Source organism: Xiphophorus maculatus, chromosome 23, assembly GCF_002775205.1.
Source record: "Xiphophorus maculatus strain JP 163 A chromosome 23, X_maculatus-5.0-male, whole genome shotgun sequence".
Taxonomy (NCBI): domain Eukaryota; kingdom Metazoa; phylum Chordata; class Actinopteri; order Cyprinodontiformes; family Poeciliidae; genus Xiphophorus; species Xiphophorus maculatus.
This window is the reverse complement of record NC_036465.1, coordinates 4,983,863-5,005,613: the sequence shown is the minus strand read 5'-3', so window position 1 is coordinate 5,005,613 and position 21,751 is coordinate 4,983,863. Positions and strand designations below refer to the sequence as shown.

Here is a 21,751-nt window from a genome sequence, read left to right as displayed (position 1 = left end):
TGATTGACAAGACGAAAGTGAAACTTTCTAAAAATTGTGACTTGTTAAATCTGAGGTAAATCATTTCAGAAACTGAGCATTATTAGAGCAATATCAAACATGTGCTATGTTCTATAGAAGGTGGTTATTAGATTGTACAAAAGGTCAGTTTGAAACCAATAAAAGTTCAAGAAGTGAAGCTATTTGGGGACAACAGACTTTCTCTTGTGTTTCATCTTTTCTTGCTACCTGCTGAAAATTTCCATTTTATGTAATGAACAATAAAATGTGTCATCTTGGGTGAAACTTTTTGACCATAAATCCAAAATATTTGCTTCTCTTTGTAAGCTGAAAATAAAAATGTGCTCCCAAATCATCACAAAATGAGGCCACGATATTCCCAATGATGAAATCTAAAGGTAATAAAGGATGTGAACACTTAGTTTTTCCCTGAAAGGTTAAAGTTAGTTATTTTCTTAAAGGTTTTCACACTGGAGGTAGAAGTCAGGAATTATTCAGCTTTATTTTCCATTATAATGTGGGAATTTTTATGTCACCGATCTGTCATCCAAATGACATATAGTCATCCAAAAATCAACCAGAAAGTTTTGTAAAAATTTAATTTTTAGTGCAAAAAAGCAGAGTATTGAACAAATAATTGTATTTTTTTATTGACACTTTTAGTTTTGCTCAGCTTTCTGAAACATTTGTAAGCCAAGTGAACTAAACAGATTTCCAGATTTAATAAAAATAGGGAAAAGAAACAGAAAATGAAATGGGTAAAATAAAAACATCCACCTGCTTACCAGCTTACAAAAAAACGAAATCCTGTCAACTTAAAATAAACATTTAGAACAGAAAACTGTTTTTGCACAGTAAAATAAAACAGTGGTGTGTAGTGTTTCTGCTGCAGGTTTTTAATTTGAAATTAACAGAAAAGTTTAAATATAAATGAATCGGCTCATTGGCGGCTCCAAGTGGCTGAAAAACGTAACTGCTCTAAACTTGACAAATAACCAAATATAATTTTGTTACTCACATGAATAAAACTAAAAGTGCAGACTTACTGTTTCCCTCCAAGAGACTTTAATGGGTTTATTTTTCTGTCTGTTATTTATTCTTTTCTTAAAGCACATTAATTAACAATAAATGTTTTAAAGCTTTAAAATACCTAAAGAATGTAACAAAATCGCCATGAACTTAAAACCTTTGATGTCCTCCCATTTCTTTAAATTAGAATACAAATGAAAAAAATAAAGGATTTGTTGCATTGGCTCAGCAACAATGCACCATTTCTAAACCTCCATGATTTATCTGTCTCCAGAAACCATCTGGAAGATCAGGTCCCGAGCATCCTGGACCCCTGAGCTGAGCTCCGAGTCGCCCTTCCTCACATGGGTACCGATGAGGAACAGCCGGCGGTCCCCGGCTTCAGACAGGGACAGAGCGTCATGGAGGTCAGTGATGTTACAGGATGTGGGAAGATCCTGAAATCAGAAAATAATCATGACACACCTGGCTCCATGTGAATAAAGCAACTCTTTTGACTTCATTAGCAGTAAAACTCATAGTTAGCTTTTAATTTTTATTAAAAGAGGACTTTCTATGCAAAGTTTCCACATGTTTGTACTACCATTTGGGTTTCTACAGCTCCTAAAAACAGCCCAAGCACTGAAAAAACAAAACCATCTAGCCGTTTTTTGACAATAAGTTGAAAACGACTTGTTTCAGAAACATTCGGAATGCAACAAATCAGCAGCCACTGTCCGTTACCTAGCAACCCCAGCTAAGTCCAGCAAGTTACCTAGTAACTCAAGCTGAGCTCCAGCACGTTTGTTCATCTGGCTGTATGCGTATGAGCTGTGCAATGGCTGCTGGAAAAGCCAACAGTTTTGTTGCCGACTTACAATCCAGAAACCACTTGTAGCATTCTTATTGGTTGTACAGGAGGCTCTACTTCTGCTATTCAAAGATGTACGGTTGTATAATAATGCAACTGTTTGCAGCCATTTTCACATACAAGTATTAGGGGGCGTGTCCAGAAGCAGCTTATTTGGATTTAAAGAGGCCCTAAAACTACAACGTCGCATTAGGGCCATTGTAAATTGCCGCCAAAATTTTATAAATTGAGATTAATATGAGAAATCTTCTCAAAAATACTTGGAAATTTTCTGAGCTTGTTAAAGTCAAAAATTTAAAATTTTAGTTTTTTTCTTGCAAATGTTTGACTATTAGAACTCAGAAATTTCCAAGTTTTTTTCAAAAAAAACTCTGAGATTAATCTCAAATATTCTATGTTTTTTTGGCAGAAATTTACTCCCTTTATCCATCTACAATGACCCTGATATGCAGACATACTAAAGCAGGAGTTCAAAATAGGCAGAACTGACGTAACTAAAATCTGATCATCTAATAATTGTGTGCAGAAAATGTAATGAACATGTTTTGTATCGCCCACAGATCTATTCTAACCTGTTCAAGCAAGCAACTTTAAAATCTGTGACATCCAGGAGGGCTTTTTCTTCTCACCTGTTTGTTGGCCAGCACCATTAAAGGCAGGTGGGGGTGAAGGACCAGCAGCTCGTGTAAATGTTTCTTGGTGACTGGAAAAAGCTCTGGGTTGGCAGAGTCGACCACAAACACCAGCAGCAGAGCTTTGGGCGTGTACTTCTGCCAGTACGGCCGCAGATTCTCCCCACCGCCGACTGAAACAGACACAAACCGACCTTAGTTCAAATGTTTCAACATCTAAATGTCTTGAATTATTTACATTTAAAGTAAAATAAAAGAGACTCAAAATATAAAAGTACAAAGTCACCTACTTGGCACTGGAATGAAAATATATAATTCAATGCAATAATGAGACTACAACTAATTAAAATGAAGCAATAAATTATGACAGAGAAATTGTTTTTTTTGACCAATTCCACTTTAAAACAGACAAACAAACAAACCAACATTTATGGCTAATGAGTTTTGGTTTACAGTGTTTCATTGATCATGTGTGAGATAAAGTGTACTGTGCTGCAAAAACCTATTTGCCCTCATACTGATTTCTTCGTTTTAAACACAAAATGCAGGAAAGTGCACAGAGCAAACAGACTCAAGAAAAAGCTATTTTCTGAAAGATAGTACACTCTTAGCAGTAATTAAGCAAATGCTGCACAAAATAGATAAACATTTCAATCCAAAAAATAATCAAGGGAACAGATGTTACACTGCAAAAATACAAAATCTTGCAAGTATTTTTGTTCTAGTTTCTAGTTCAAATATCCTAGAACACTTGAAAAACTAACTTACAAGTAACATTACAGAAAGAAATACAAGAAACAGTGCTTGTTATAGTAACAGATTATTTCACTGTTTTTCCCAAGTAATAAATGACAATAAGCTAATGGAACTAGTACTTTTCATCAATTTTAAATTATTGACTTAAACAAGCTCATATTTCTTACTGAAAAGTTACTTTTTAAGTTGATCTCAACAAGATATTTGCAGTAGAAGCTAGACCAAAAATACTAAAATACTACGTTGTTTTAGGCAATAAAATGTTAAAAAAGGGGTTGGACTATTTGTATACTTTAATATTTTAATGCATTTCTAATACTGTATAAAAAAGGTTTAAATGAAATTTCTGCCAGATGTGCCATTTTGTTTTATCCGATTAATCAATAACTAAAATAATAATTTGTTGTAACCCTAAAAGATTTAAAAACCATGTTTTGAAGATGTACAGTAAAATTCTGCTGTACTTTTATTGTTGTTTCATGTTTAAGCTATTAATAACTTCAGCCATAAACTCTCTACAGAGCCAAGAAAAGAACAATAAATCAGTGAAAACGTCTCGGGGCATTTTAAATCTCTGCGTCAAGGCAAAGCTGAGAACAAGTTCAGACTCACTTTCTAGAAACTCGACGTCCATGTCATCTTTGCTGATGGAGATGGCGTTAAGGCCCTGCGTCGGCTCCACATCCTGCTCCAGACTGCCGCTGGAAAAACAGTGCAGCAGGCTCGTTTTCCCGGCTCCGTCCAGACCCAGGACCAGAACCTGGGTTCCCTCCGACTCCACAGGACGGGCCTGGAACACATAACACAGCTGTAGCCGAGTCCTGCATTATCAATGAAATCAAATCTGCACAAGTGGGGAGAGAAAATGAGCTGAAAGATGGAGGATGTGTGGCAGAAAAAATTAAAATAGATGTTTAAGACTTTCAACAATTGTTAATTACAGAGTTATGGATCTTATAATTAGAATCAGGAATCAGAATAATTATTTTTATTCTTATTTGTTACATTTTGGCTGATACTGTTTAGTAAACACTAACAAAATGTGTCATCCTTTTTTTCTTTTCATTCATCCATCCATTTTCTTCCGCTTTATCCAGGGTCGGGTTGCGGGGGTGGCAGCTTCAGAAGGGAGGCCCAGACTTCTCTCTCCCCAGCCACTTGTTCCAGACGCTGTGCCAATCCGCCTGTCGATCTCCCGCTCCCTTCTTCCCTCATTCGTGAACAAGATCCCGAGATACTTGAACTCCTCCACTTGGGGCAGGACAGGGCTCTCCAAGGGACACGGTTGAACGCCTTCTCCAAGTCCACAAAACACATGTAGACCGGTTGGGCGAACTCCCCTGCACCCTCCAGGCCCCTGCTGAGGGTGTAGAGCTGGTCCAGTGTTCCACGACCAGGACGAAAACCTGAATCAGAGGTCCGACTATCCGACGGACCCCCCAATCCAGGACCTCTGAGACCTTTCTTCTTTTCATGCTTAATTTCCTTTTTTCTTTTCATGCTTAATTATTTTTACTGCCTTCCTTTTCACATTTTTGAATGAACTCTCATTTGAAAAAACTTTTAAACCGTTTCAAAAACATGTATAATAAAGTAAAACGAAATAGCAAGCATCCCAGGCCCAACAAAGGCAAAATTGTTCATTCTTTAAAACACAAAAAATAGGTTACACAGATATTTTTTTTTACATTTACACAACAAAACTGCACTTCGTATTCTACGGTACTTGCAGTCAGATATACAAAGTCTTTATTTTATTTTTGAAAGTAAAAAAGGATTTTTTTTTTACTTCTTCTGCACCATGTTCCCAAAAGTATTAACTCCTCCCTCTAGCTATTTAAATTCATGTGGGTCATGTAGTGAATTTCAGCAGGGAACAGGGTATCAGTTGTTGACAATCTCTGCTAATCCAACTCATTTGCTTTTGCCGCTCCATTAAATCTCTCCCTGGTTGTTAGAAGGTTGGGCAGAGAGATGTAGGAGTAGGGGATATAAACGATGAGCGATGGAAGAGATTATTTGAACTTCTACCTATCTCAGCATCCATAAAACTTTTTTTTAACAACTTCTTTGGAATTTGGGGTCATAGTTCAGATATTATTTCAGAGTTTGGGATGCTAAATAGCTGCTCCAAGTAATAAAAACAAACAAAAAAATATGAACAAAGGCTACAAAAACTAATTACTCCAACAGGCTGCCACCATGACCCGATAAATATTACATTTTAATAGATAGATATGCATTTAGTAACTAGTTAACGAACCATGGATAAATAATGAAATACATTTCCCAGAATACAACTCGCAGTAACTTCCAGAGTACGTGCTCCAACATACAATATGGAGGTTTAAAATTAAAAACTAAAAGTGCGCTATCATCTTGGAGGTCGTTTAAACAAGTAAAAATATTCCTGAAGTTATCTGGAGTGAATATTTCTAACTCCTGAACAGTTAGAAAAACTCACTTACCGCTGCTGTTGTCGCAGCCTTAGCTGGAACAACAGTTTCTTCAACCGGAGCTTCCTTCTCCCTTCCCACCTCCACCTCCTCCCTGCCGTTTCTGCCATCCTCTCCCGGTCGAGTTTCGAGCTTCTTCTCCTTGCGGGATGAACCGTAGCTCCAAAAAAGATAAGCGACTCCGCCTGCAAGAACGGCGGAGGCGCCGAGGACTCCCGCATTCCTCAGACCGAGCATGGTGCTCAACTGTCAGCTTAACTGCTGCGTAGTGGGCGCCGGTTAGCGTATGAAGAAGACATTATCTAAATTATAACAAAAAAACGGAGTTTGTCTATGCTACTCCATGCAACACTTCTCTTCAACAAGTGGATTAAGTCACAGGAAGCTCCGGATGAACTTCTCCATGCCATATATCCGGGTGAAACAGATTCTGTTGATGCAGTTTCAAGAAGTGGCCGCCAGATGGAGCAAATCTGTTTGCGGATGATAAAGTGAAGTCTGACCAGCAGAGGTCGCTGCTGTTCCTGATTTCAGTTACAATTATGTTGAAACAGTGCATGAGCTTGTTATAAATCCTTTGATACACTTCTGCTGTTAAAAAAAACATGAGTATTAGCATAAATTCAATATTGTGATATATTCAAGAATTTGCATTATGTTGTGTGCAAATGTTTTAAAATTCCAGGTAAGCTTCATAATGCTGTGCCTCAGAATTTTTGAGTTTAACGTCTAGCCATCAAGTTCTTAAATGTTTAAAGTTGACTTACAATTATTTTCCTCATTGATCAATTTTTCTTGCAGCCAATTTTGCTCAATTGAAGAGTAAATAAACAACTTTTATCACATATTTTTTGCAACTTTATTAACCTTGTTTTATTTGCTTATAACAACAAACAAAAAGCCTTTAACTCATCAACGTTTCATCAACAATTCTTAATAGCCTTTAGTCAAAAAACAAAGAAAAAAAGTCAAAGTGCTACGAACTTCTTAAAGTACTTCCTTGAAAACTAACAGAACCGTTTTAGAGTTCAGGGTTATCCCACCTCCTTCATCACTTTGTACTCTGTGTATGTTGCAGCCTGGCTCATCTTCCTCAGAGGAACTCCATGCCGCTGCTCAGGGGTGCTCAGCAGCCAGATCTTGGTGTTGCTTTTCTCGTCTGTCTTCCCCAGGTTCTTCCAGGTCCGGGCCCGCAGAGAGGTATGCGTCTTCCTTCTTGGAGGTTTCTGGACCTGCTCCCCATCTGAGCTGGAGGACTCCGCCTTCTCCACCTCTCTGTGTCTCCGGGATTTGGATGTCGTGTGGACATTGCTGTAGCTCTTCTGCTTGATAGAGGAGAGAAGTCTGGCTCTGCTGCTGCAATCTTCCTCCGGATCATAGACTTCACCTCCAACATTTTTCTCTTTGGGTAAAACTCTCTGCTGCTGCCATGAGAAGAACTCATTCATACACTGTTTTAGGCGGGAAGTGAAGTCCGGATGAGTCATATTGACATGAACACGGACTTGCGTGGCCTCCTTCAGCTTCTCATAGTGGCTCTGGATCTCGGCCATTTCTTCCAAGATCTCTGTCGATTGGAGCTCCTGAAGTGACGACGCCTTGCTTAGGAACTGCTTGCATTGAACTTCCGGTTTTGCTTTCTGCTTCTGGAAGGTCAGAAAATGCGGCATGGCTGTATAGTGGAAAACTTTGGTCGCAGCAAGCTTGTGATAGATGTAAAGAACATCATGGTGCTCTGCCTCCTTAGACTCCGTGAGAAACCTCTGAATATAGCTCCAGTCCTTCAGCGCTAGCCTGATGCGGACGGGTGTGGAGGCCGGCTGCGTGTGATAGAAGGCGAACATCAGATACAAACCTCCCACCCGGATATGGTAGCTGTGCGGAGGTAAGAAGTACTTCACAGCTGTGGCCAGAGCGACCCGGCAGAACCTCTTCATTTCAGAGTTGTTGGGGGTACCGAGGAAGATGTCAGAAAACTTCATTTCCCTCCAGATGGCCGAGAAAACGCCATACCTGACCGAGTCCGTGCTCTGGAAGCGGGACAGCAGCTCCTCCACGTCCTCAGTCAGCGGTTCGTGGAAGAAATCCGTGTAGGAAGATGGCATAGTGTCCAGAGAAACTCCACGACAAACGTCGAAGCAGTTACCTGCTTTAAGACAGGTGTTTCTTATTAGTGACTAATTATCGAACAACACCGCCCTCTAGTGGCTAAAATAACTATTTTGCTACCTTTTACTTCCGTTTCATACCCACTAATTATGCGTTCCAGTTGTAGTCGGAACTGGGAAATTTCAACTTCCCAGTTGGAAAAATCAACGCCGTTCTAAGTCATATTTTCCACTGGGAAACTGGGAGCAATTCATATGACCCACAGTAAGGTGGACTTCCCGCTTCAATATGGCCGCTCCTCGCATCAACGGTTCCAAGGTGTGTATTTTATAAGACGTCTGCTACTTTGAACTGACTGAACAAGTTAAAATTGGTTTGCTTATGGAAAATAAAGCTTAAAATTATGTATTGCACAAAATGCTTACAGGCATCGCCATGTTGAAATTCGGACATCTTAAAACGACCACCTCGGTCTGACGTCAAACTCAGCTCCCAGTTGCAGTTATCTGATTTTAATTAAAGCACAAGTTACTATGATTTCCATCAGATCACGCTCGCTTCTAGTTAAATATTTGTATTAATTATTAAGATAGCCATTAAAGTGCTCGAATCTTACTTTTGAAATGAATTGAATATGTGTGCCCTTTGGGAGAGTCAACAATTATAAAACACAACTATAAAAACATTTTTACTGATCGAGTTCCTTAAGGTAGAGAATATTCATTGGAGTGACATAAATTCCTAACAGAAAAATTTAAAATAGAAAATTACTTTAAATCATTGTCAAAAAGAATTTGGGCCACAAGATATTGTACAGTTTTCAAAACAAATTCTTGGATTTAAATGAATAATTGGAACCCAGGATAAGACATTTGTATTTGGAATAAAGCCACTATGCAACTTTAAATATATTTTTTTAAGTACAAATCATACACACGTATCTTAAAAATTGAAGTGAATCTACTATTGAGAAGTTAAAGTTATTTAAAATCAATTTTATGTAATATGTACATCCCGAGACAGAGTTCGGGGTTTCCATTCTTTGTAAGCCATAGTCATAAAAGTATTTCACTATGTAAAATAAATTTAGTTTCACTTTTTAAAGTGATTTTTAAAAAAAACTTTTTTCATGGTTTTTTAAAAATATGGAAAACAAAAATGTTTAAAACAAAAGCAAACAGACTCGTCGTTCAGAGATTTATTAAGACTTAACAAAATGGACGCCTGTTGGGCCAAAATAGTCGTATTTTAGCATGCAAGTGAATCTTAAGTTATTATCCACTGCAACACTTAAAAAAAAAACATGCTTCCCTGCAGCAGACTAAAATTGAAGAGATATATGAAGAAACAAATTGTGTGTGGGTGTGTGTGAAATCCCTAAGGATAGCAGTGAAATAAAAACCACAACTTATTGTGTGGAAATAAATCTTTCTTTGAGCTTCCAGACAGCGCAGGTCATAAAATGGCTCTTAGTAATAGTAAAAAAAAAATAATTAAACAGCAAAGACAATTTTAAGGTTATCAAAGTGACAGTAAAGGTCCATTCTGACTTTTTCTGAAGCTGTAAAATACAGTTCATCTTTCTTACAGGGTTAGAAAAATACCATTCATTGCAGTCAATGCAAATATACAGTTCAGCTGTGTTTGTAGTTTTCTTGTTCTGAGCTAAACAAAAGCATAAACACTGTTTCCAAACAATAAAAAGCATTTTTATTGAGTGTCCTTTAATTACTCACTGTAATTTCATCATCTATCATCAAAATAAGATACAGCTGCAGGAGAGCAAAGAGCAAGTTTTGGTTGCACATCTGGATAAATTACCAGAAAAGAGGGGGGGAAATAACTAAATAACTTGAAATGAAAACCTCCAGACGTCTCTCTGTTGTTCACAAACAACACTACCAGCCTCCTTTGCCGCCCTTCTTCTTCTTCTGTGGTGCCTTTTTGCGTGTGGCTCCAGATGAAGGCTTCTGCTGTCGTGGAGGGACAACGCCGCTGCCGCTGGGGACTGTGGATGAGCCGGTCGCCGACCCGGGTCTGGGAGACGTCGGGGGGCTAGTGGCGGTTTTACTGGCGTCACTGGAAAGAAAAAAAGAACCACACTGTAGTCAGACAGAGGTCACACAGACTGAAAGGTCTGACCTCCAGACGGCATTCTGACAACAGGATTGGTGGCTTTGCACTGTAATCTAAGGTTCAGCACCTCAGATTAGTTCTGTTTTAGGTAACCTTTTTAATAAAAAGGACCAAAAGCCATTAAATGTTCCAAAACAAAGCAAATCAAAAAGACACTGAACATGCGGACTGGAGGGGTAAAAGTACAAATATTTTCAAATTTGTTTATATAATTTTTTAAGGCCTGGGGAACTTCTAGAATAATTTCCTGAAATGTTTTATTTAATGCTAATTTCTTATTTAGTGTAAGAAGACTCAGACCAGATCTACATTATAAAAGGACTAAACAGCAGGCAGAACCTCCAGCAGTTCTGTTTCTGTTTTGATGTTTTATAAAACCGTATGCAGGTTCATTCACTCACAACTCGGCTGAAGCTGCTGCCGTTGCTCCCTGTGTGCCTTTTCCTATCGCCTCCTTCTTCTTCCCCTTCTTCTTGCCTCTGTAGTAGGAGCGCTCCTTCATTGGAAGCCACCTCTCCAGGTCCGGTGTCGCTTTGGGATCGCAATTTTTAGGAAGTTTACCTTAAAAAAAACAAAGAAGAAATGACGTGGGATCGGTTCTGTCTTCAAAAGAAGTAGGAAACATGAACATCGGCATACCTTTCTTCTTTTTCCTCTTCTTTTTGACTTCACCTTGGCTGAAAGAAAAATAAATGATCAGTATTTACTGACTATTACAAATCAAGCATTACTCTTTGATGTAAAAATTTTACCCAATTTCCTTGGGAAGGTTTTCTCCGACCACTTTGCCGGCTTTTTTCCTGACATAAGTGGCGCCGTGAGAGTTCTCCAGTTCGTCCACGTCCACGTTGAAGGACATGGTGTCTGCAGACGGCAGGTGTTTGCTCAGACTGGAGACAAACGTTAAAGACGCTCAACAAACCTGTGCTGCAGTGCCTCACTGCAAACCTCAACAAAAACCTTCAGCTTGTTTGACCTGCAACCAGTAAAATTCAAGCACTTTCCAGGGACGTTTTAAAATTTTTCCAGCACCACACTTGAAATAAAAACAATACAAATGAACTAAAAAAAGACAGTTTCAATTCAATATAATCAGAGGTGGGCAGAGTTCCCAAAAAATCTACTCAACAGTAGCATTACTTCAACATATTTTTACTCACATAAAGGTAAAAAGCATCCATTCGAGAAATTACTTAAGAGTAAAAACATAATTGGTAATTGGTAAAAGGTCTGGTCAAGTACTGGGTAATTGGTTAAATTATCATTCATCTATTACTTAAAAATTACATCATCAGATGATCTAGAATGTAAAGTTAAGAGGAAATTATTGACAAAAATGTCAATAATTTATATAAGTAACAAAAAATAAAATCAGGCGAAAGTAAAATTTTTAAATCAGTTTCTTTCAATAAAAACTTATGAAACTTTAACAAAAACTGCAGGTGTGTGTCTGAGTGAATCTTTAGTTAAAACATGTTTGTTTTTCACTCAGTGGGTAGAAAATCCAGAAATTTTCCTCAAGTAAAAGTAGAAATACTTCATAATAAAATTACTCAAGTAAAAAGTACAGCACAGTAAAAGTAAATTTTCTCAAAAAAGTTACTCAACTGTGAATCAACACACAGTTATTTTATTTTTAATAAGAGTTCAAAAAAATAACTGATATTTTTTAACAGTTAAAAAAATATCTGGTTTAAACTGTTAGCGTTTTCCAAATTTGGCCTTTTAATTACAAAACTGTGCAGTTTAAATATCAAGCACTTTCAAGGACTTTATCCAGGAACCAAGCACTTTTCAAAACTTGAAAACGGCGAGTTTAATTTCAAGGATTGTTCTATAATCATCATTCAAATGTTTTAATAACTTGTTTCATTATACTACTCTACAGCTAAAAAAAATATTCTTGTCAGAAAAAACAGTAAAAATGATTTTAAGCAGCAAAAACCCAAGAATGCTAGATTTTTGTTTACAACATCAAGTAAACATGAGTGAAATAACTTTCAAAGGATACGATTTGGCTTTATCCGTGTCCACCAGAGAATAAGCAGAGATCAGTTGTGCCAGCGTGTGAACGTCGTTTGTGTTTTGTCTGTGTTGAAAAGAAGAAAATGTAAGTTTTGCTGCTGTAAAAAAACTTACATCTGGAAGAAAATCTGGAAGCGTTTCTGCAGGACTCACTTCCACAGTTGCTCCAGGTCACTGATGGCTTCTTTTTTACGTCCATGCTTCAGTTTGAAGTTAGCAGCTTCTCGCACCAGAGCCAGATGTGCAGCAGATCCGGGCTGTGAAGAAGAAGAAGAAAGTCTGCTGAGACTTTTATAAAACCACTTTACCGTAAACCAACTCAAACATGATCCTGACATCAAATATCTACAGCCTCCTTCAACGATATCGGCTCAGAATCAGAATTTATTTTGTTACATTGGGCACGAAGGAAAGCATTGTGAAATTTAAAAAACAGAAACTCTCGAAGGCAAGTTAAATAATTGAATAAAATAATTATAAATACATATATCTCAATAAATATAAAAAGTATAGTGGTAACACACAGAAACAACTGGGATATTAAGGGAAAAAAATAAAGAAATAGAAAAGCTATGGAAAAGCCTTAAGCAATTTCATTTTATATCGCAGACATAAAATTACACTGAAAACTGGACAGAAATCCAACCTTTAATTGTTTTTTACATTGAATAAATTACAATTTTATGGAATAAATGTTTTATAAATACCAAAGACATCATTATTAGTGGTACTTCTACTGTTCATACTTAACAGTGTTTTGATTAAAAAAAGTATTAGTTCCACTGGGAAATTTTTCCACTAACAACATGAGGGATATGTCTTCTTATCATACTTTTTAATCAATATTAAGGAATTATTAATTACTTAAAACAAGCTCCTATATGTTGCTGAAATGTAAATTTTTCCTACTTCAAGTGTACTAGTGTATCTGTATTAGAAACTAGACAAAAATACTTTGTAAGATTGTGTTTCCGAGGCAACATTAAGGAAACAAAGCTAAAAAACCTACTAACCTGTTCAGCTTGATAATACTCTATAGCTTGCTTGAAAACGTCGATAGCGCTGTCGATATCCTCTTCATGGGAGTACATGGTTACCAGAGCTGAAACCTACAACAATAAACACATTTCAAGTGAAATACAAAACTACCAGATTACTCTGATTTTACAGAAACCCTTAATAATCTAGCAGTCCCAAAAAGAGTAAATATTTAATATTCTCACCATTCCTGCTTTGTGCTTGAACTCTTCAATGGATCGGAGGACGTCACAGGCTTTTGTAACGTGACCTGAACAGTAAAAACATTAAAAACGGGTTGATTTTTGCGGTTTGTTTTCTTGCTATGAGTTAAACACATTAAAGCTGAATGACTACCATACCTATGTTTAACACATAAATGTAAAATAAAAGGAAATTTTGTCTGGAGCGGGTCAGTACCTTGTACTAAATACAGTTGTGCCATTGTTAGTTTAATGCCAGATGCACTTTCTGGGTTTTGTTCTGAGAATTGCTGCAAAACAAAAACAAACAAAAAAGGTTTAAATCATTGATCCTCAAACACAAGCAGATATTTCCAAGAACAGTAGAAAAATAATTAGTCATCTTAATGTTTCCACGTGAGATTATGACATCGTTTTAAATTATTTCCACATTTGGCAAAAATAAATACGATTTATACTCATTATTAATGAAGGCAAAAAAAAGTAGTTTTAGGAATTGTCTGTTTGTAGTTGCTTGGTTTTAGCGGGATCTGAATAATGAATTATCAGACATTTATGCAATTAATTATTATACAGGATTTTCATCAACTATTGATCTGTTAAATGATACTTTGTTGCATCAACCCATCCAGAGACAACAGGTGGAAATTAGCATTTTTATGCCATAATCTGGTACCATGCATGTCTCTTTTTAAAAGGTTAATGAAATATTGTACATGGTTTCTGTGTAAATAAACAGTATATTTATCAGTAATCTGACTTTTCGGAGAAACTGATTAAGTATTAAATAGGAGATTTTTACAGAATTTGAAAGGGGTTAAGCTAAAATTTCCATTTGAGGAGTTCTGGGTTGAACATATTTACAAACAAAGATGTTTTTCTCATTATCTTAGATGTAAAAAATATATATTTTATCTTGTTTTGACTTAATTTCTGCTCTGATGGTGGTGTTTGTGATGGACCAGTTCTACACCCTCGGCAGGGTCCTGGAGGGTGCATGGGAGTTCGCCCAACCAGTCTACATGTGTTTTGTGGACTTGGAGAAGGCGTTCGACCGTGTCCCTCGGGGAGCCCTGTGGGGGGTTCTCCGGGAGTATGGGGTACCGGGCCCTTTGATACGGGCTGTCAGGTCCCTGTATGACCGGTGTCAGAGTCTGGTCCGCATTGCCGGCAGTAAGTCGGGCTCGTTTCCGGTGAGAGTTGGACTCCGCCAGGGCTGCCCTTTGTCACCGATTCTGTTCATCACTTTCATGGACAGAATTTCTAGGCGCAGCCAAGGTGTTGAGGGGGTCCGATTTGGTGGCCTTAGGATCTCATCTCTGCTTTTCGCAGACGATGTGGTCCTTTTGGCTTCATCAGATCGTGATCTGCAGCTCTCGCTGGAGCGGTTCGCAGCCGAGTGTGAAGCGGCCGGGATGGGGATCAGTGCCTCCAAATCCGAGGCCATGGTCTTGAGCCGGAAAAGGGTAGAGTGCCTTCTCCGGGTCAGGGGGGGTGTCCTGCCCCAAGTGGAGGAGTTTAAGTATCTCGGGATCTTGTTCACGGGATCGAGCTCTCGATTTACCGGTCGATCTACGTTCCCACCCTCATCTATGGTCATGAGCTTTGGGTCATGACCGAAAGAACGAGATCGCGGATACAAGCGGCCGAAATGGGTTTTCTCCATAGGGTGGCTGGGCTCTCCCTTAGAGATAGGGTGAGAAGCTCAGTCATCCGGGAGGGACTCAGAGTAGAGCCGCTGCTCCTTCACATCGAGAGGAGCCAGTTGAGGTGGCTCGGGCATCTGGTCAGGATGCCTCCTGGACGCCTCCCTGGTGAGGTGTTCCGGGCACGTCCCACCGGGAGGAGGCCCCGGGGAAGATCCAGGACACGCTGGAGGGACTATGTCTCTCGGCTGGCCTGGGAACGCCTCGGGATTCCCCCGGAGGAGCTAGAAGAAGTGGCTGGGGAGAGGGAAGTCTGGGCCTCCCTTCTGAAGCTGCTACCCCCGCGACCCGACCTCGGATAAGCGGAAGAAGATGGATGGATGGATGGATGGTGGTGTTTTTTCAGCAAACTCCCTTTTTTGAATCTATATACTAAATTAGTTTACAATTATTTCAATAACTGATTCATCACCATTAATCGTTTCAGGCCTACTATTGATCTGAATGTTGCAGCATTTCATGTTGCAGCATTTCATCCAGACGTGACGGAAGTGAATCAGGATGCTCACCTGCAGGAGCTCCACCGCCTTGCTGTGCTGCTTCTCCCTGCACAGCTGAGCCGCCTGGATGAGGACGGGTCGAGGGTGACCCGGGTTCTGAGACTGAAGACTGGACGAGAGTTTCCTGCACTGGTCGGCCTGTTTGCATCCAGACCACAAAGCCAAACCGGATTACAACAGATCCATAAAATGCAGAAGAAGTGGATGAAATCAGAGCATTTTTCTCACCTGATTAGTGTACATGGCCAGCAGCGCTTTGTTGAACTCGATGGCCTGCAGCTGCTTCTTTGCCAGTTTGTATTCCACACCTTCTGCGTTTGTCAGCTTCACTTTTTTCTTAGAGTCAAACACGTTTTGGTCCTAAAAGAAGAGAAAGGGTATTATCATCAGGCATTTTTAGTTGAAGAGGTTTCACTTTAGGAGGGCTAGCTCTAGCCCTACCTTATTGATTGTGATGATGTTGTTGGCAGTCACAGCCAGAAGCCCGACATCAGAAGGCCTGGAACCAGATCAGATTACCTTGGATCAGTCATTCAATTTGTTAGCCATTAGCCATTCTAACCCTAACCCTAAAACGAGAAATACTGTGTTTAAAATGAGCTGATCTGAAGTGGCTATGTTCTTAAAAATCTGCATTTTTATTACATAAAGGGCTAATTGTTTTATAATATGTGGAGTTAAAAACAAAAACCATTTTCTTTTGACATTATTTTGTATCAGCTGTGCTAAATACTGAAAAAGCAGAAAATTCTGTTTATCACACATTAAAGATATAACAAAACAGGAACCTCTCAGGCTGCTGAATAGAAAAATAAAAGATTAAAAGAATAAAGCATGAAACACTTAATTCCTCTTGAACATACAGATATTCATACAGGAGTACCGTCTGTAGCTCTTGAAGGAATTTTAAAACTTCGCTCCATCAAAATCATGTTTTTTTCCATCATGATACAAATTTTCTCCGCTAAACCCTCAGCTTTTATTTTATCACATCCTCATCTTCATATTAGTCATTTTTATTGACAAGTTGCTGATTCAGGTCGGCTGAATGAGAGCCATTAGGATAAAACTTAATTAGCTTGTTGAGCTTTTATATTTCTAAACAGAACCGCATAAAGTGAGTTTTTAAACCCACACCAGACCCCGTTTCTCTTCCCCGTTCTGGTGCAGATGCCATCTTGTTTCTGGGTTAGGGTTAGCCGCTTAAGGATGACCAGCGGCGCCCTCTGCTGGATGGCGGCCAAACTACAACACCGAAATAAGGTCTAATTGTTTGGAACTAATTTTAATCAAATAAACCATTAATCAACACACGTTAGTCAATTAATTGTTTGCATCCCAAGTTAAAATATTTTTAACACTATTATCATTTCCATAACACGTCTTGTGCAAAGTCTGGACTCACTTGAGCTTGATGACCTGGTTGTAGAGTTGCAAAGCCTCATCTGTTCGGCCCTGCAGCTGCATGATGTACGCCATCTGAGAATGGATGACCGCCAGCTCCGACTCGATGTCTTCCTCAGTTACGTCCTGAAACAGACAGACAAATGATAGCTGTCTGGTGGCAAATTAAACGATCTAAACACCACAAAAACAATAGCTGGTTTTAAGTCAAATGCCTCGAAAGCGAATGACCAAATGAATTCAAAATTTATAAATAATCCAAATATTGTAATAGTCTTGATTGTACAGTTATTAAACAGAACAAAGGTTTCAAAGTTAGCTCAAAAAGTTTCAGTTATAACAGTTATAACATTTTGAGGGTGTAAAATGATTAGAGAGAGGTCTAATTTATTAATTTCCAGTTTAAACTTGCATTTCACATTCTAAAAACCTGTAAAAACAAAAAAAAAGCTTAATGTTATTTTATTTATTTCTGCCCTGTTGGATGTGAAACATTTTGCATACAATCAATTCATAGTTTGATAAAACAAATCTTTGTGTGCAATTTATTTTGTGATTGTGGAATAAATACAAAACTTCAACGTAATAAAATATATAAATGAATGAGCTTCCTTGGAGGAATCTGATTTAAAATTACACCAAACAATAGATTAATAAGAGGAATTAAGGAATAAAGCTGGTTGAAGCAAAGATCTTATTTAAAAATTGTCCACATTGACAATTGATTTCTAATAATAATGTTTCCATTGCATTTCCAAGCAAATGGCAAATGATTGACATTTGCTTTTATTTTGATCAATTTATATATCTAAAGCAAATGTTTCATCACATGATCTGTACTGAAAGGAATTAATTGGGTAAAATTCTCCAATAAGAAATTAAAGCCTGGAAATCTTTTATTTGAGCAAATAGATTCTGTGTGCAATTATCTGAAAAATACCTTATATATTTGCAAAAACAAACATTATAAATTTACAATACATGATATGCCCTCTCATGTACTTTTAGTATAATAACAAACTCTTCAAGAATAATGAGCAACAGCTCTCATAATCTTCTCACACCTATTATTTTCTCAATAATCTGCAACTTTACAAACTCACAGGATAACAACAGCCATTGATAGAGTCTGGGAATTTTTTTTTTTTATAAACAAAATAAAAGCAATGACTTACAGAATCCTCTGCCAATGAGACTCTACAAAGTTCTGCCAAAAACAGAAAAATATTAACCTGTTAATATCAAACACTTGATTTAAAGATGAATGGAAACGTAGAAGTTCGACTAGGTGAGTAATGATAAACATGCTGACCTTCTGCTTGCCGTAGTGTGTTGAAGGCCTCCGTAAGCTGTCCTTGACCAATCAGAGCGCAGGCAGTGTTGTAACAGAGCTCATACGTCGACTCGGAAAGACCCAGATCCTCCTACAAAGGAAAAAAAGATTGACTCTAGATCAGTTTTTACAAAAGAACAACAATAATAAAATCACACTCATGCAACTTAAAGTTCTGATGTCAGCAACAATATTTCAGTTATTGTGAATTTTTGGGTGTTTAATTCGGTTCTGACCATTGATGAACGTTTAGTGTTCAGCTTTTCTCAAAAATGAATGAATATAAAACAAATAGTGAGTTTATTCACTCAATTTTACAAATTTCATCAGTAATTTACATTTCACTATCTTACAACACTAACTATGCTCGAGTGAGCAGGAAGAAGAAAAATCTTGCATAAGCCCTTTCTCAATATTTACAAAATAAAATTTTACATTAAGTTAACAATATAAGTTGCAAACCGTATATCATTCCCTTCATTGTTGACTCTAAAGTGTATAAGACTTAATTATTTTTTCTTATAAAGTGTTTTGAATTGGCTCATTGTAGAGCATTTTTTCAACTTCTCATTCAAACTATTCCATAATTTCGCTCCATACACAATTGTTTTAAAGTAGTACACAGTTTTATTTTTGAAATCATACTTCCGTCTGTTATTTCTGTTACTTGAGTTTAAGACAAAGAACTTCTGTAAATGAATTGGCAACAATCACTTTAACCAAATCTCTTAGTTTCAAGATATTTTATTGAATAAACAATAAGTATGTTCTCTATTATTCACTTTATATAGCATTCTCGTAGCTTTATCTTGTGTCACAAACAAAATAAAACATAAATAAAAATATAAACTGAGAAAAGAAAGCTGAATTGATCCAATATGAAAAAAAAGTTTTTAAAAATACTGAACTCGTCAAAATTGTAGATAATTGTTAATTTTACATGTTTTGTAGTGAAAAGATAAAAAAAAGATGAAATGTGATCTTTGTGTGTTTGAGCATTACCATCGGCGCTTTCTCCCACTGACTCATCGCAGCCACTACGGCAGCCAGGTTGGTCTTCCTCTCCTCCTCGTACTCATCCTGAGAGTTCCTGATTAGGTCTGTGTAGACGGTCTTGCACTCATCGTAGCGCTCCAGTCTGTACAGCTACACAAAGAGAAGAGTTCAGATCATCTGACACACTAATAGCATCTGAACAGGAAGAATGAAGCCACATTGTACCAGGAAAAGTCATTACACTGAACAATAAAAGCTTAATCTCTGTCTCCATGACGCCATTACTGAGGTTTAGTAGAAAGTTATACCAGGACATTAGTGGGTGTAATTATGTAAAAATGATGCATACAAGAAATACAAACTACATGAACAACAACAATAAGTACAATTTTCTCCAAGAAAAGACAACAGTAGAAACATTAAACAGTCTCACCACTTGACCATAAAGTTCCTTCAGCTTGTCTGTCTGGTCAGGAGCATTTTCAATGGTCTTCAGTGCACTTTCCACTCTGTTCAGCCGATACTCACAGTACGCCTTCTCAAATACAACCTCACTAATATATAAAAAAAGAGAAAAAAAAGAGACAATTACACTTCCCAGATTCAGACAGTTTCAAAATCTCAGTTTAAATACCCACTCTAATCAAATTGTTTCTTCTTTTGTTCCACAAACGGAAGGTTTTTGTGATTATGTTTATTTTTTAAAGATTCACAAAACAATTAATTTTATTAATCGTTATGAACCGATTGTTGAAATAATCGGCAACTAATGTAGTAATTAATTTATCGTTAAATGGAGCACCCAGACTCAAAAAAGTTAATTTGCTGAAATTACATAATCAGAGCAGTAATTAAGTCAAAACTGTACAAAATATATACATTTTGCTCCTAAGATATAAAAACCCCCGTCTGTAAATATGTTATGCTCCTCAAGTGACATTGTTTTAACTTCACCTGGTTCAAATTATGTATAAGAAGGATCTCAGATTAAGTACCTTTTGCTATCAAATTATTAATCAGTTAATTGAAAATATATTCCACAGATTAGTCCTACACTGTACTGATGTTAAGTCAAGCACAGTGGGATGAGTTTCTCATGCTGAAGTATTTTTTAACTGGAGCTACAAAAGATCAAATGTGGAAAAAACAACATTTTATTCCATTTTAGTTAATAAAATGTTTATTTGCATCTTTTATTGTATTTCTAATATTGTATTAAAAGGGCTTACGTGTTTAAATGAAAAATCTGCAAGATGTGGCAATTAATTTTTGAATTAATAGAATACTAAAACCATCGTTAGTTGTAGCCCATGTGAATCATAAACAATTTAATATTTTGGTAGTTGTTTACCTCCCAAGCACTTTGGTGTGAGTGTTCATGACGTTCAGCGCCTCCTTGAAGCTCCCATTCTGAACAAGGCAAACAATCTTACAGTGAAGGGCCGTCACATCGTCCCTGTTCTCATGCAGTACTATAGCAGAGGCAGAGAAAGGTAAACAAGTTATTGAATAAATAATAAAAGCAAGAAAATGATCAAATGACATCTGAATAATCAACCCAGTTTTAGTTTGCAAACAACTAGGGATGCACAGCTATGAACACTACATCACAACAACATAATATCCTAATATTCTGAAGACCTGATTAATAATTATAAGTCCACTATTTTTTATTTTATTTTATTCACTATTACGAGATATAATGGATGCAATGCAGTATCATGTTTTTTTTTGCTAGTTATGCAAAACAACGAAATGTCAATGTTGAATATGCGTATTTATTATTTTAGATTTTACAGATCTGACTATTTTGACTTGAAATCAAAATATGAGAGTTGAAGTGGTAATCAACTCCTCTTAGCTCAACAGTAGGTCAGGGACACGTCATTGGTCAGAATACACCGGTACAAAATCTAGAGAGAAAATTTAACTCAATAGTGACCTAAAATGATACACAACACATCTTCCTCGTCTGTTTCATAAACTAAAACACTGAGGTTATCAAACCACAAAAAATGGAAAGCTGTGTCTCTCTTTACAGAGTTGTCATTTTTAGCTTAGCAACATGCTAATAAGTAGCAATGATCCCCAGCACAGTATGTCGCTAACAGCGACCGCGGCTCCGGTTTTAAAGACAGCCCTGCCAAGAATCGACTCTTACTCTTGGAAAGCGCCTTCAGAGCTCGGGTGTAATCGCCATTCTGTCCACAGCGGTTCACTTCGGTCCACAGCGAAGCCACGGCCACCCCTCCACTCGCCATCTTTGCTGAATGGACCGACAAGGTAGGCGGAAGTAGAATGTGTTACTTCCGGGCTAGGAACCAAGTATTAAATAAAAATAAATCAACATTTACACATTAAAGAGAGAACATAATACGGCCTTGATATTTGATGTAGGTTCATTTTGGTGAAGCAAATAGCATTTTTCTTTAACATTTTTCATTTGAAATTGTCGCAGTCACATGACGCCTTCATAGCCACCGATTTAAATCGGAATACACATTTCAGAATGTGAAAACAGACAGCAGGCCGAGCTGTCTTTCAAACAGGGAGCTCCAAATGTGAACTTTTAATGTTCAGCTCTTGACTCAAGAGGCAG

At 37.5% G+C, this 21,751-nt stretch overlaps 3 protein-coding genes across 3 annotated transcripts; all 3 read right to left on the bottom strand.

The window, feature by feature from the left end:
• Positions 1 to 625: 625 nt before the first annotated feature.
• On the bottom strand, positions 626 to 6,166 carry arl9 (ADP ribosylation factor like GTPase 9). The gene is made up of 4 exons (XM_023328239.1): positions 5,736 to 6,166; positions 3,880 to 4,057; positions 2,509 to 2,684; positions 626 to 1,466 (listed from the first exon to the last, which is right to left on the bottom strand). Exons 1-4 carry the CDS (start codon positions 5,958 to 5,960, stop codon positions 1,290 to 1,292), a joined length of 756 nt encoding a protein of 251 aa, XP_023184007.1. The 5' UTR covers positions 5,961 to 6,166; the 3' UTR covers positions 626 to 1,289.
• A 469-nt stretch (positions 6,167 to 6,635) lies between these two features.
• Positions 6,636 to 7,857, bottom strand: LOC102227449 (snRNA-activating protein complex subunit 1-like). Its single transcript, XM_005807800.2, has one exon. The coding sequence runs from the start codon at positions 7,826 to 7,828 to the stop codon at positions 6,758 to 6,760; it is 1,071 nt and encodes a 356-aa protein (XP_005807857.1). The 5' UTR covers positions 7,829 to 7,857; the 3' UTR covers positions 6,636 to 6,757.
• A 1,158-nt stretch (positions 7,858 to 9,015) lies between these two features.
• Positions 9,016 to 21,436, bottom strand: srp72 (signal recognition particle 72). The gene is made up of 19 exons (XM_023329030.1): positions 21,314 to 21,436; positions 20,504 to 20,624; positions 19,586 to 19,706; positions 19,159 to 19,302; positions 18,136 to 18,247; positions 17,999 to 18,030; positions 16,825 to 16,949; positions 15,861 to 15,918; positions 15,648 to 15,779; positions 15,429 to 15,557; positions 13,431 to 13,503; positions 13,217 to 13,281; positions 13,007 to 13,102; positions 12,147 to 12,250; positions 11,980 to 12,057; positions 10,721 to 10,858; positions 10,608 to 10,645; positions 10,370 to 10,529; positions 9,016 to 9,911 (listed from the first exon to the last, which is right to left on the bottom strand). Exons 1-19 carry the CDS (start codon positions 21,411 to 21,413, stop codon positions 9,731 to 9,733), a joined length of 2,007 nt encoding a protein of 668 aa, XP_023184798.1. The 5' UTR covers positions 21,414 to 21,436; the 3' UTR covers positions 9,016 to 9,730.
• Between the last annotated feature and the right edge of the window lie 315 nt (positions 21,437 to 21,751).